Source organism: Amphiprion ocellaris, chromosome 5, assembly GCF_022539595.1.
Source record: "Amphiprion ocellaris isolate individual 3 ecotype Okinawa chromosome 5, ASM2253959v1, whole genome shotgun sequence".
Taxonomy (NCBI): domain Eukaryota; kingdom Metazoa; phylum Chordata; class Actinopteri; family Pomacentridae; genus Amphiprion; species Amphiprion ocellaris.
Genome location: NC_072770.1, coordinates 21113041 through 21128777, shown reverse-complemented (window position 1 = coordinate 21128777; position 15737 = coordinate 21113041). Strand labels below are relative to the sequence as shown.

The following is a 15737-nucleotide window of genomic DNA, read 5'->3' as shown; positions in this document are numbered from 1 at the left end:
TTCAGCAGCATTGACAAGATTTACTTTGAAAATAATTAATGTAAATGTTCTTTTACATATATGGATCCCACAGAGACGGCGGTGTGAAATGTGGGCACTTTATTTCAGTTTTTCATTTAACATTTTTATGTAGCAAATGCACTTCAATGGTAACCATTACATTGTTTGAAAAAGGTACATATTTTGTGACAGTTTAAGTTAAATGACAATACAGAAAAAGCAACAGGACAAGCAACTACTGTCAGATTGTTCTACTACATTAACCTAACTCTAGTATCTGTGACGGCTTCCAACAGCCATCTATGGTGATGTTAATCAATGCAAAGCATTGCACAATACAGTGTCTTCACTAGCAATGCAAAAACATTCAATACAGTAGCATAAAAGTTATGCTATCAAAAGGAACTATTAAATAACTCTCATGGAGCCTGCAAAGAAAAAGCACATGGTGTTCACAAAAAGTTCAGATGAATGGAAACAATCATTAATGTCTGTTAAAAAGACTTGATGGATCAAATACTGAAAACTGTTTAACAGCACTATATGCAGAGAGCAGTATGGGCTAACTCAACACAATTAAAATATTCTTTTTCCGCTGGTACGTTTTCTCCAGGTCAAGCCTCAACTTTTCACAATATCATGACAGTAAAATATTTTCACACAGATGACCTCAGTGGCAAATATGCTGCAAACTTTGTCGGTTTAAGAGAAGTTTACCATTTGCCATACCTCAAGAGGTCTGACATGCTCTGCCAGATTTGGAAAAAAAGAGATTCAAAGCAAAGTGTTGTTAATAGTCGTGCGTGCATGTGCGTTAAAAACAAGCGACGCAGACACGAAATGATTCACAGTCATCTCACAATCGGAGTACTAAAGTGAGTTGTGTTACATATGTGTATGTACAAAGACAGTGAGTGTGTGTCAGTGTTTGTGTTTCTGGGGCTTTTTCTACACATTTGCCACTCTGTTTTAAAATGTAAATAAATAACAACATATGCTATTCAAACAAACCATGAATCCACCCCACTGTAAGCCTCGCTTTGCTTAAAACATGTTCAAAATTTCCACAGATTTCCAGCTACAGTACACATCAGCTGATCAAACTACATCAAGGCAGCAGAGCACCTCAGGCAAGAGAAGCTGATATCTGAGGTTTGCTTGAATGGCACAACCATATTATTTATTTTTCTGCAGCAGGGGGAGGCCACCTCCTGACCCTAGGTTTAAGCCAGTTTCTGGGCAGTCTCCGTCTCCTGCTGAGTGACCTTCTCCTCAGACATGATGGTCATCCATGGGGATACTGACCGAGTGATGGTCTGCTTGGCTATGTTGTAGCGGTTGATGAGGGTAAAGAGACGTCCGCGGCCCCCAGGGCCCTGAGTGGGGTAGTTTCCGTACGGCCCAATCGGCATGCAGCGGCCTTGCTGCTTCAGGAAGAAAGAATTAAACATACCAGAAGATGATAAATCATCCAGTCAGCACAATGAGTAAGTACAAAAGAAACTACAAAACAAATTGTTTTACAGTTGGATGAAACACAGGACTGAATGACAGAAACAAAATGGAGCTGTGCTGTTTTGCACTAGAGCAAAATACCACAATTTACATCAAAGACAGACCAGAAAAATAAAACGGAGAGCTAAATCTAATTAACTAATTCATACAGGCATCTATGCAAATACCTTGGGGTGACTAATACAAAAAAGGCAGCACCAAATAACCTTAACCAGAGCACCCAGGTTTAGTAAGACAGCAGCTGCTGCAGCTGCAAGTGACAACTACAGGATAATGCAAAATGCTACACTAATGAACAGTGAAACCAGTCAAAGTCAGCACACTAAATATCGCCTATTACATTAAGTTAATTAGCCGCTATAAGCTAGTGGTCATTTCAGACCAGTAAGGCTGAATCAGCAAAACTCCTTGGTATATTGAATTGGGCAGTGGTGTGTTTCATTACTTATTAATTCAACTTTTCTTCTGTAATAGGAAGTTTTTTCTCTCTCAAAAGTTGCAGATTGTCACTACATAGAAACACTGCTAAATTCGCAGGAGTAGAGATATAATTAAAAAGACACCTTCAAAATAGAAAATCATTCTACTAAAGGTCAGGTCTACAAAGAACAATCATCTGAATGTCATAATTAATAGGCAGATCTGAGGGAAAATAAATCTCACTCAAATTTCTTTTGATTGTGAAAAAGAGTCTTAGTAAAATCCAAAAAATAGCAGTCCTGTAAATTTTTTGCTTCATTGCAGCACATTGTAATAGGAACACCATTATAACAGGTTACAGTGTCGGCACACCTATTGTATAATTAGCCCTGCTTAAACTGCACTTCTTAAAGCAATGCTGGAATAAATGCTTTACGACCGGATAAAATTTGTAATTTTAACATGAAATAACAAAATAGTGACACTGTAATGTTGTTCATGTGTTACCATCAGGTGGAGTCACACACATAGGATGCTCGTAAGTGTTTACCGTGTAAACAAAGCTGTCAGGACACGGCTGCTCATACTGGTAGACCTTGTAGACGACCAGGAACACCACACACATCAGGAAAGCCAGGGCACAGATCACCAGCAAGGTCACCTAAAGGAGACACGTAACAACGTTATCATCGGCACAAGACGTACGAGACAGCTCAGTTGAAGGACTCTGCAAAGAGACTGTAGCTGTCTTAATGAAAGGAAAGGATTAGGGTGCAACAGCAGGTTTTTATTTGTTTATTATCTCTTAAAGGTTAAACGGCATGAAATATGTGCAAATACATGCATGTGCATATAGCAGTAACAAAGAGCCAGGGCTTCAGGATTTTCTGCACAATAGTAACTCGACAAGCAATCGGCTTGTGTGACCATCTGTACAGCCCAGCTCCCACCCCTCAGGGGAGTTATGTAACAGCTACTGGTGTTTCTGGATAGTGGGAGAGGGAAAAGACGAGGTGTGGGAGAAATCGCCTCATTATTTCCTGAGATGTTAAGCCCCAAAGGTGTGCTTGAGCTGTTTTTAGAGTCGCTGTAGATGATTATGCCGTTGTGTTGTGCGCTAGAAATATGAAGAAATGTCAGAGAAATAGTTCTAAACTGTGTGATTATAATGGAGCAACAGTCAGAATATATAAAGATCTTGAGGATTTCTTGGATAGGGAGCGGGGTGCCATGGAACCAAGTACTGTGTGGATTAACTTGAATTAAGTTCTACTCTTTTATCTATCTGGTTGAATCCTGTAGTTACACAGCAGAGCAAACAGTACACCGTGTACAAGGCAAAGCAACAGGAGCTTATGAAAGCGACTATCTGCGATGAAAGGCCTGCCTGCAGCATTTCAAAGCACCGATGTGACGATACAAGCTGTGTTCCCTGAGACAGCCTCTGCCTTTCAGATGTCTGAGGTTTAAAGCTCTATAAAGGAAGCTTGACACACCTCGCAGAGACAATTTCATCTGTTGATTGTGCCTGAGCAGTGAAGTGTGCAGGCAGAATGCTTAAGAGTTTTATGAATCTTAAAAGAAAGTCTTTCACATATGCAGTTCAGTCACTCAACTGTGATTGTGTTTTTCTTTATTTTAACCATTCTATAGGTGTGAACAGAGAAACACATCTGCCCAACAGGGTGGCGTTGAGGGAGGTGGAAGAGATGCTGTCATTTGGAGGCCATCGCCATGGCAGCAGCTGAATTAATGAGAGTTTCAGGGCGGGGTTAAGTGAATCATTGTGCATTATGTCTTCCTGTGTAGCCTGACAAGATGACAGGCAACACCAGACATGATGGAGGCCTGAGCGAAGAAGACACAACTTGGAAATGGAGAGGTAACATTGTGACGGGTGTGACAAATGTCCTGAGCTGCAGGGAGACGTCTGCCTGCTCTCTGCATGTGTGGGAGATACTGGAAATGGGGTGATGTATGAAACAGACGGTGGCAGCTGCATTATTCTTACTTTGAGTCGCTCAGATACGCCTTCAATGATGCTTATTGAGAACTCTGCAATTTTAGGAGACCGTAGCTTCCCCTTCTTGCTCTCCCCATCATAATCTGCCTTTGTCTTCACCACCACCTGGTAGAAAGACACACACATACACACAAGATCCAATCAGCTTTCAGTTACAGCCTCATGACAAAATGAGAATTCACACATCCCTGATTTGTATTTTTCTAAATGTAGAAGTATGTGGTTGTAATCATGGACACTGGTTGCCCAAAAAATAATACAGCCTAGTTTTCTTAATTGGACTAATTAAAATGATGGAAATCCATTATTAAACATATTGGGGCGCCTCACTTTAAAAGGGAAATATCAAATGGAAAATCTTACCTTATCTGGTGGAGGAAACTGCAGCTGACTTGCATCTAATGGTGTGATGAGAGGGATGGTGTCAAATCCGTCTTCAGAAACCACCTTCCCGTTGTTTTTCTCGGTGAAATTATTCCCCAGTTTAACCATTTTCCCCAACCTGAGGGGGGTAAACAAGCGCTTCTTACTGCTAAATGAAACACATTATCGATAATCATTCAAGGAATCAGAAGGGTTTGGGAGGTTTTTTTGTTGTTGTTGTTTTTGTTTTTTTTACCCATAAAAACAACAGAAATAATTTTTTTTAAATGACGTGGGGCGCTATTGTGGGCCACGAGAAAAGCCCACAAAAGCGCAGGAGAGGACAGGCTTCGACATAAAGGGATTGATGCATCACCGTGAAGACAGAAAGAGAGAGAGAGAGAAAAAAAAAGATTTACCGCATCCAAACACTTACCAGCTGAGCCGAGTCGCCTTTTAAATCAGCGTGCTTGTCCTGATGTGTTGGTTTTTATTGTTGCAGAGCTGCTGTGTGGTTTTATAGGTGTGACGCAGCCGATTTGCGAGGAGCTGCTGCACAATATGGCCAGCTGGGTCTGTGCGTTACCTCCGAGCTGGATGCTGCTGCTGGCGTCTGGCTGCACTGCAAGTGATGTAACGTCCTCATCACATCCATCCTCACACACACTCCGATCAGTGGCAGCAGCCCGACACCAGCTGAGATTTACAGGAGCAATCAGAATGAACTAAATGCTGTTATTGTAGCCCAAGATGAGAGAATCCAGGTTGGGGGGTTAAAAAAAAAAGAAGAAGAAAAAAGAGAAGGTTTATGCTAATGCGTAATTGTACGAAAAATATTGGTAAATGTATATCTGGCATTTTAGGTTGCTGCCAGTAATGATAGTGTCTCCAGCAAAATACACAGCTCCAAGTTATCTTTGCATTTATTACCTTTGCCAGAAAAGATTTACAGCAAAATAACTGACATATTTGTTGAAAAAATATGGAGATTATTGGAACATGGTGTCTGAAAACTGTTATGTTAATGTGCATTGATGGGTATTTCTATTTTATGAGAGAAAAAATCAATATGAAAACAAGATGACAGTTTAGTCACATTGTGTTTCTGTGACTGTATCAGAGAATTGTCACATAAATCCCCAGTCACTCTGGTTTTACAGAGGTATAGCAAGTTTCAGCTGTTTGTCTTGTAGCACACAGTTTTAATTTTTTCTCTGCAGCAGGCAGTTTTCTCCTTATATCAACTTAAAGGACCATATTATGCAAAATCATTGTTTGTTTTTTTTAACGGAAATATATATCCCCCGTGTGTCTAGAAAACCACCAAATATAAGAAAAGACGATCCTTTCGTTTCTCTCCTTTCTCCATAGACCAGAAAATGTGTCTCTGAATGAGCCCCTCAGGTTTGCAGCCTGTTGTGATGTCAGAACGGGATAACCACCGCCAGCAACTGGCTCCTCCTCCTCTGGGATCCCCTTTGCTACCTACTGTACATCTAGATGCATAAAGAGGAGGTTCTGCAGTCCTCTTCCTTAAAGGCCACAGTGGCTCATTCAGATTTAAAGCTACAGACAATGAAACAGCCTGAATGGAAGCATGGTGAAAACCAGAAGTATTATAAATTTGGTACATTGAACAGTCTGTGCTCTGTTTTGAGATTAATCTTCACATAACCACTCTGGGGACATGCAAGACCTACTTTAACTTGTGAAAAGGGGGTATAATGTGGAACCTTTAAATGATAATATGTGAATGCTGGGAGCATATTTAGTTATTGCAGGTTTGTAAGTATTTCTTTCATGCTCTAGATCAGGGGTAGCCAACACGGTGCCCGCGGGCGCCCGGTTGCCCGCAGGGACCATGTGACTTGCCCCCCCCCCCCCCCCCCCCCCCACATGTTCTAAAAATAACACTAGTCACCATAAAATTCCTCATAAAAATTATAGTTGCTGTTCTTTTTAAATCAAAATACTTACATTAATGCAGATTTTAAATTACAATATTTGTTATAATTAGGGTCCGAGCACCACGAAGTGGTGCGAGGAACCTATTGAAACCCTAGGAATTATTAGGGTCCGAGCACCACGAAGTGGTGCGAGGAACCTATTGAAACCCTAAGAATTATTATTATTAGGGTCCGAGTACCACGAAGTGGTGCGAGGAACCTATTGAAACCCTAGGAATTATTATTATTATTATTATTATTATTATTATTATTATTATTATTATTATTATACTTTTTTCTACGGACGGGGAAAACGCATTTTTGACGCCCTAAACATACACGAAAACGCATGAAAATCGCCACACACATCAGGACTGGCGAAAAATTTGATATTTTAGGGGAATGGCACGCGTGCGTGCCAAAATGGCTCAATAGCGCCCCCTAGAAAATTACGAAAATTCAGCCCCCGGACAGCGTTCGACCTAGACTTCTGAAATTCGGCACACATATGTAACTCATCAAGACGCACAAAAAAGCCTCTTGCATCATTACCCATAATGCAACAGGAAGTCGGCCATTTTGAATTATGAGTCATGTTTTGGACAATTTTGTGTCATTTTTGGACATTTTTTAAAATCTATAAACTCAAACAGCGTAACTCCAAGAGAGCTGAAATTTGGCCAGGATGTACTCCAATCACGGGTGATCAAAAGTTATCAAAACGCTCCGCAAAAGTCTGAAGGCGTGGAAATGGCGAGCCACGGAATGCGGCCATTTTGAAATATGATTCATATTTTGGACATTTTGTCATTTTTGGACATTTTAAAAAGCTATTAACTCAAACACCGTAACCACGAGAGAGCTCAAATTTGGTCAGGATGGACACCAGTCATGGTTGATCAAAGGTTATCAAAATACTCTGACGGTGTGGCCATGGTGACCAGCAGAATGCAGCCATTTTGGATGTCTCGCCATGAAACAGGAAGTGCTGTCTAACTAGCCTGGACATGCATCAATCTGCCTCAAACTTTACATGTGTGATCAGAGTCCAGCCCTAATCACATCCATAGGTCGATATAGCCTCACTGTCATAGCACCACCTGGCGGCCATTTTGAATTTTTCGCCATGAAACAGGAAGTCATGTCTAACTAGCCTGTACATGCTCCAATTTGTCTGAAATTTTACATGTATGATCAGAGTCCGGCCCTAATCACATCTTTGTGGCACTTGGTGGCCATTTTGGATTCCTCGCCATTAAACAGGAAGTGCTGTCTTACTAGCCTGTACATGCTCCAATTTGTCTGAAATTTTACATGTATGATCAGAGTCCAGCCCTAATCACATCTTTGTGCCACTTGGCGGCCATTTTGGATTTCTCGCCATGAAACAGGAAGTGCTGTGTAACCAGCCTGTACATGCTCCAATCTGCCTGAAACTTTACTCTCTCAGTTGCAGCGCCTCCTGGTGGATATGCGTGGGCCAGTCGGGCCGCTCGGATGCGAGGACCCGTCCAACGCTGCTTGCAGCTTTTATTGGTTTAGTGGTTGGAAGTCAATAAAACATTAGCGTCAGTCAAATTGAATGCGTCAGTGGATGGAAGTGGTGGTTGCCTTGTGCTGCTCTTCACTTCACTGCAGCTTCATGGCTCCATCTGCTGGACGGACAGAAGTGCAGCAGCTGATGGCAGCTTCTTTGACCTCACGCTGCTGTCAGACCCCAGATTAGGGTTTATTTCAGATATATATAATAGAAAATAGTAATTAAAAAATAAGCTGATGTTGTATTTTTGCAGCAGTGAGTTTTACAGGGTTAAGAGCAACCAGTCAAAGGTTATTACTGAGGATTTTAAACAAAAACATTCAGGCAAACAGTTAACATCATAGGGTGCCTGACATGTTTGTTTTTTTTCTGGGTCGATACAGATTTTTTTTGTAATCAAGGAGATCAATAACCAAGATTTGGAATCACTACACATTTGCAGAAAAAATAAAGTTTTTGAACAGCACATAAAGTTAAGTTAAAATTAAAATAATCACGAGTTGCAGCCTTTGCTTATTTATGTTTTACATGCTGAAGTTGTCCTTCAGTGTTTCACTGATCAGATTGTGCTGTGGGCAGGAACAAGATCAGAGGGAGGCAGCTGCAGCAGACCCAAAGTAGTTTCACATTCATTTATCTGATCAGATTTCAGGGGGCTTTTTTTTTTTTTTTTTTTTTTTTTTTTTTAAGAAATGGGACCAATAATTGAAAACATGCTAAATATCAGATGGGATCATTGGTGTCACAGGACATCTGCAGACACAGGTCAAAGATTACAAGGAGTTTATTTAACGAATGAAACTAAAACCAACACAGAAAGGATAACTGAACCAAGGTGAAAACAAAAAGGGGAAACCAGACTAATTGTAGGAGAAAGGTTCTGGTTTCAAAGTCTCTGGTCTGGCAGAGAGCGGAAGAATGAAGAACCGGGCCTTTGTGGATTAAGGTGATTGAGAACAGGTGAATCAACCCCCACACCTGTGAGAGAGATGGATGGATGGATGGATGGATGGATGGATAGATAGGTAGGGAGGTAGATGGACCATAGATAGATGGATGGATAGGTAGATTCTGCAGTGGGGAAATTTTCAGTGTGGCAGTAGCAGATAGGAAAAAAAGTAAAAAGAAAAGCAGCACTCAGTGCACAGATATAAATAGATGCTTTCTCCTTAGAGAATAAATAGAAATGCTTGTAAAAAAAAAAAAAAACCTTGTGAAATTGCACATATTGACTTATTTACATTTTATTGCAGTTACTTCATGGGTGATCTGAACTACTGGGAGCAGGTTTGATTGAACACAGTCTGACTGCTGCAGGAAGGAAGGACCTCCTTCAAACATCGTGGGTGAAGCAGTCTGTCCCTGAAGGAGCTGCCGGTGATGGTCCTGTTTCCTGCAGGGGGTGGGAGATGTCCTCCATGATAGACAACAGCTTTGTCATCATCCTCCTGTCTAACACCAGCCCAGGACAGAGCTTGCTTTTTTAACCGGTTTCTTTAGTCTCTTCCTGTCTGCAGCTGTGATGCTGCTGCTCCAGCAGATCACTCCATACAGGATGGCTGATACCACCACACAACCATAAAAGGTCCTCAGAATTGCTCCCTGCACCCCGAAGGACCTCAGTTTCATGAGCAGGTGAAGTCTGTTCTGACTTTTCTTACACCGTGCGTTGGTGTTCTATCTCTAGACATGTTTGAATGTCTTTATCAATAAATGGTCAAACACATGTTGAGTGTCAGTTCAGCTCTTTGTTCCACACATGTATATGTTCCTATGTGATTGGTGTCTTGCAGTCAGAGTGTAAAGAATTGAAGCTGTCAGAGGCTTTCTGTGGTGAAGAGGCTGCAGGACATCAGCTGCTCCAACAGGTGACGTCTTTGTTCTTTGGCTCCAACCAGAACCAGCAATAAATCAGCATGAGCTGCAGCTTATCCACCTCATAGAGTGTATAATAAAGAAACCAAGAGGTTTTAGTTGATAGCTGTCTCTAGTGAATGACCAGCAGTGTCTTGTTCAGGTTGTGATGAGAAGTAAAAAGCTTACAGCAGCTGGTATTCCCAGGTAGTCTCACATCCAAATACTAACCAGGCCCAACCCTGCTTAGCTTGGCAGATCAGATGAGATTGGGTGTATTCAGTCTCAGAAACAAACCTGCAATGTAAGTTCTGTAACTCACATGATTCAAATCTCCACTCACACCTTTTATTTGTCCTTTGATTGCTCCAGTACTGATTGATGCCATCATTTAAGCCAATTTACAACAACACCTTGTAGGAAATGTGGTGCAGAGGTAAGTTCTGTGCCTCACATGTTGAAGGTCCATGGTTCAAATCCCCACTCACACTTTTTATGTGTCCTTTGGATGCTCCAGTACTAATTGCTAGCATCATTTAAGCAAAGTTAGAGCAACATCTTGTAGGACAGGTGGTGTAGAGGTAAGTTTTTTGCCTGGCATGTTGAAGGTGCCCGGTTGAAATCAACCTTAGTACCTTTATTATCTTCACCTCCTTAATAGTTTTGTGTACCATCATTTATGAAAACTAACAGTTGCACCTAGTAGGAAGGATAGCGCAGTGGTAAGTTATCTGCCTCTCATCCAGGAGGTTTTTGGTTCGAATCCAGCCCAGGGCTCTTTTGACACTTTATAAGATAAGATAAAGATAAGATAAAGTTCTTTATTTCTCCCCACTCCAGGGGAAATTTACATTGTTACAGCAGCTTTATTTACAATATATACATACTTTGGCTGTATGACAACCTCTTTCAACCATCATTACAACAAAGTCCATGAAGGAGCTTGTGTGAAAGATAGCTCACACATAGGTTGTGTGTCTGTCATGTGGAGGGTCACGGTTCGAATCCCCACTGGGAACCTTGCGGAGGATGATAGCGGAGTGGAAAGGTTGTGGTCTGTGGTGTGGAGTGTCAGTGGATTGGAGTTGAAGGGTGGTTCCTGCAGAACCAAGAAGTTGCCCGAAAAAGGTAAAGAGCGTAAAGAGCGTAAAGAGCGTAAAGAGCGTAAAGAGCGTAAAGAGCGTAAAGAGCGTAAAGAGCGTAAAGAGCGTAAAGAGCGTAAAGAGCGTAAAGAGCGTAAAGAGCGTAAAGAGCGTAAAGAGCGTAAAGAGCGTAAAGAGCGTAAAGAGCGTAAAGAGCGTAAAGAGCGTAAAGAGCGTAAAGAGCGTAAAGAGCGTAAAGAGCGTAAAGTTTTTATTCTTAATTCTTATTCTTAACTGTCTTTCAAGAAGATTTTTGGCGAATTTTGCCCAAATGTGAAAAAAAAGCTTGAGCAGAGTGGGGGATTGAACCTGCACTCTCCAGGTTCCAAACCACCATCACTACCTCTGGACTACCGGTCCTACATACCCAAATACAGGCTTTTCTTCTATTCGTCAAGGCGGTGACATCAACACTGAAAGAAAAAAAAAACAATCCACAAAATCAAAAAAAGAACATAATCTACCTACAACTTTTAAAGAACACGCTAAAAAACAATACTAAAAAGTCACACTTCTCCTCATCACTCATTTTTACATTTTAACACAATTTCAAAGCCACACAAATCACATTCTTCATGTCAAATCACTTCTCTTCACTACAAATGGGAGAGAACAGCAAACAAATAAAATACAACTTATGGCTTAAATATCTTCAAAATCTCTTTGCTATTCCTCTACATTCAAATTCCTCAACACCACTCAACAATCACCTGCAGGATCTCTTACTTCTTTCTTAGCTCTGACAAAACATCTTCAAGACTCTGAGAAGACAACTCATTTTCAACACATTTGCTGCTTCGTCTAAGTGTCCACACACATCTCCAGTCATCCACAGGCCTCACCACTGATCAGCTGCACAAACTTACATGTTAAACTTCTCCAAAGACAAAATACAGGCCCTTCTGTCTGATCACAACTTTTACTGGTGGCTCATATTTCAAGTTCATTTCCTTGCAAAGTCTTTATTTTGGATTAAAGTGGGATCTGTGACCAGGCAGATCACTTGTTTATTCTTAGCATTTGGATTTCACTGACATTCCTGTCATGTAGAAAAATAGAAATATCTTTGCATTGATTCAGCTAAACTAACTGCAGACACTGAGAGGCGTAAAGTTCAACAAATGCTGTTTTTATTTACTTCACTGGTGACATCAGTAGATGCTTGCAGTGAAACCACCACTGCAAATATTTATGCATTAAAGTATCACAACTGAAAACTCCCTACAAACGTCCACTTCTAACACCACAAACATTGTCCAGAGGAAATGATATTAGCTGAACATAAAAACATGTAAAACAGCTCTGATGCTTTCATCCTGAGCTCCACTCAAACATTTCACTGTGCAGCAGCTCAGCAGTTTGTTTAAGAAAAGCATTTAGGTTCAATCTGTGAAGCCCAAAACCCACCAGCTTTGAAAAATGACACCATTTACCAGAGTCACAAACTGTAAAAACAGAAGGAATTGTTGGATTTTCTATGTGAATGTGTCGCCTCTCTAGTTAACTCACCCGGTTACGTCTCCATCCTGACGCTGCTCTGCTGGACCGGAGCTTCTGGACCAGCCGGGTGGACCTTCCTTCACAGATCTTCCCGGTGGGAGTGATTCTGAGTCGGCCTTGGTTGACTGCAAACTCCTTAAAATGGACACATGAGAGGAAATCGTGGACAAATCGATACAACAGCTTGTTCGGTTTGTCCTGTTCTTAAATGGGTAGAAAACTGCTGAGAGCTCTCAGTTCAATTCAATTTTCAATTCAATTTTATTTATATAGCGCCAATTACAGTCAAATTGTCTCGAGACGCTTTACAGAACCCATATGCCTGACCCCCAGAGCAAGCCAAAAGGTGACAGTGGCAAGGAAAACACCCTTTTAACAGGGAAAAAAAACCTCGAGCAGAACCCGGCTCTAATGTGGGGGGACCCATCTGCCTGCTGGCCGGGCGGGTTGAGAGGGACAGAAGAGGTAGAAAGGTAGAGATAGAGGGGTAGAGGTAGAGATAGAGGGGTAGAGATAGAGAGGTGGGGGGTGGGACACAAGGACCATAAAACACAGCCACACATCTGAAGCATCCAGCATCCAGCTCTGGGACCAGGGACACTCGGAGAAAGGACACAGAAAGAAACAGAGTGAATGTAATGCAATAATGGTATATGTAGTAAATACATAGGTAGTTAGAGAAGGGCTCAGTGCATCAAGAGAGGTTCCCCAGCAGTCTAGGCCTATAGCAGCATAACTAGGGGCAAACTAAAGGGACGTCAAGAGGGGAAGTCAGTTGTGCAAATGAAAACACCAGCATACCCCGTCAGGGTCCCCCAGTCAGCCCTAACTATAAGCTTTGTCGAAAAGGAAGGTTTAAGCCTGGTCTTAAAAATAGAGAGGGTGTCCGCCTCCCGAACCCAAACTGGGAGCTGGTTCCACAGGAGAGGCACCTGATAACTGAAGGCTCTGCCTCCCATTCTACTTTTAGAGATTCTAGGAACAACAAGTAAGCCTGCAGTCTGAGAGCGAAGAGTTCTGCTAGGATAATATGGTACTATCAGGTCTTTAAGATATGATGGAGATTGGTTGTTAAGAGCTTTATATGTCAGAAGAAGGATTTTGAATTCTATTCTAGATTTAACAGGAAGCCAATGAAGAGAAACCAATATAGGAGAAATATGATCTCTCTTGCTAACTCCCGTCAGTACTCTGGCTGCAGCATTTTGGATCAGCTGTAGATATTTCAGAGAGCTATTGGGACAACCTGATAATAAGGAATTACAGTAGTCAAGCCTAGAAGTAACAAATGCATGGACTAGTTTTTCTGCATCACTCTGAGACAGGATGTTCCTGATTTTCACAATATTTCTCAGGTGGAAAAAGGAAGTCCTACAGATTTGTTTTATGTGCGAGTTAAAGGACATGTCCTGGTCAAAGATAACACCGAGGTTCCTCACAGTAGTACTGGAGGCCAATGTAATGCCATCCAGAGTAACTATATGCTTTGAAAGCAATTCTCTAAGATGTTTGGGGCCAAATACAATGACTTCAGTCTTGTCTGAATTTAGTAGTAAGAAATTATAGGTCATCCAGGTCTTTATGTCCTTAAGACAATCTTGCAGTCTAGCTAGCTGATTAGTTTCATTTGGCTTCATAGATAAATACAATTGAGTGTCGTCAGCATAACAATGGAAATTAATACAGTGCTTCCTAATAATGTTGCCTAAGGGAAGCATGTATAATGTGAACAGTATTGGTCCTAAGACAGAACCCTGAGGAACTCCATGATTAACCCTAGTATGCTCAGAAGAGTCATTGTTGACATGCACAAACTGGAACCTGTCTGATAAGTAGGATTTAAACCAGTCCAGTGCTGTCCCTTTAATGCCAATAGAATGTTCTAGTCGCTGTAATAAAAGTTTGTGGTCGATTGTATCGAATGCTTCACTAAGGTCCAATAAAATAAGTATAGAGACCAGTCCATTATCTGACGCTATGAGAAGGTCATTAGTAACTTTCACCAGAGCTGTTTCTGTGCTATGATGCACTCTGAAACCTGACTGAAACTCTTCAAACAAGCTATTCCTTTGTAAATGTTCACATAATTGATTTGCAACTGTTCTTTCCAGAATTTTGGAGAGAAATGGGAGGTTGGAAACTGGTCTATAGTTGGCTAAAACATCTGGATCTAGAGTGGGCTTTTTAAGTAAAGGTTTGATTACAGCAACCTTAAAAGCCTGTGGTACATAACCTGTTACTAGAGAGAGATTAATCAGATCTAACATTGAGGAATCAGCTCTGACAGAGTGTTGCTCTGACTCCATGTGTGACTGAGGCTGGAGTGAACAGAGCTGCTGCTGCTCAGCTGCAGCTTCTTATTAGCACAACAACAGACGCTGCGTTCACTACGTCTGTGGGTGTGGAGCTGATAAAGAGGATCTTCACCACTGACCTGAGCTGCTGCCACACGGTGAGACGTCCAACAGAGTCACTGAGCAGCTGATGATGAAGAAGATGAAGGCTTCAGGAGGAGGTGGAGGAGGAGAAGCTGCAGGGCCACATGAGACACTGAAGAGACAAACCAGAAATGATTCACACACTAGACATGAAGAAAAGAAAACATCAGAGAGTGTAAAATACAAGAATGAGTCCTGAACATCACTGGTGATGAAGCTCGAGGCAGAAAAACTCAAACACAAACTGCCTCAACAACAAGTTCATTTCTATGGTCAAACTGAGAGCAAGAATTCCTGGAATATTTAGTAAATCTAAACTGTATTTCTGAAATTTAATCCAGACAGGAGAAATATTGTGCATTTTAATATTCGTGTGTGCTGTCCCGATAAGCGGCTGGTGAAGGACTTTCTAAGTCTTATTGCCTCTTTTAATGTGGTTCAGTGTGTGTCGGGTCCCACACATGAACACGGACACACGTTAGACCTGGTTCTGTCTTATGGATTGTCTGTGTCGAATATTGAGATCGGTGATAACGTATTCTCTGATCATAAGCCTGTGATTTTTAATGTCAGCTTTCCGTGTGCTGGTCTTAAATCCAGCGCTCCTGCTCGGTACTGTCGGGTTTTTGAACTCTCTCTGCCGGTCGCTTCTCCGCTGCTTTTAATCAGCTCTGCGTCCCCTCTAGTTTATCCTCTATGGATACAGAGGAACTCAGCTCATGGTTCCATTCGATTCTGTCAAGGTGTTCTGAACTCCGTGGCTCCTTTAAAGACTGCACATCGTAGAGCAAAACTGGAGCCCTGGTTCAACGACGCAACTGGAGCAGTGAGGAGGGAGTGTGGTAGAGCTGAGCGCAGCTGGAAGAAGGACAAGCTGCAAGTGTCGTTTTTAATTTTAAAAGACCGCTGGAGAGACTATCAGACTGTGGTTAAGGAAGCCAAAAGGGCTCACTTAGCTGGAGTCATTGAGTCAAACCGCCACAACCCTCGAGTTTT

At 41.7% G+C, this 15737-nt stretch overlaps 1 protein-coding gene and 1 long non-coding RNA gene across 3 annotated transcripts; both read right to left on the bottom strand.

Annotated features, from left to right (window-relative positions):
• Positions 1–84: 84 nt before the first annotated feature.
• On the bottom strand, positions 85–4964 carry LOC111583169 (neuronal vesicle trafficking-associated protein 1). 2 transcript variants are annotated; one of them, XM_023292126.3, is made up of 5 exons: positions 4758–4964; positions 4322–4460; positions 3947–4063; positions 2486–2596; positions 85–1427 (listed from the first exon to the last, which is right to left on the bottom strand). In XM_023292126.3, the coding sequence occupies exons 2-5, from the start codon at positions 4448–4450 to the stop codon at positions 1224–1226; spliced, it is 561 nt and encodes a 186-aa protein (XP_023147894.1). In that variant the 5' UTR covers positions 4451–4460; positions 4758–4964; the 3' UTR covers positions 85–1223. The 2 variants fall into 2 exon arrangements, with proteins under 2 accessions (XP_023147894.1, XP_023147895.1); XM_023292127.3 differs by having other exon boundaries at positions 85–1424; positions 4758–4956.
• Positions 4965–11911: 6947 nt separating this feature from the next.
• Positions 11912–15371, bottom strand: LOC129348916 (uncharacterized). Its single transcript, XR_008601670.1, has 2 exons — positions 14738–15371; positions 11912–12438 (listed from the first exon to the last, which is right to left on the bottom strand). It is a non-coding gene; the product is annotated as an uncharacterized LOC129348916 (long non-coding RNA).
• Positions 15372–15737: the final 366 nt, after the last annotated feature.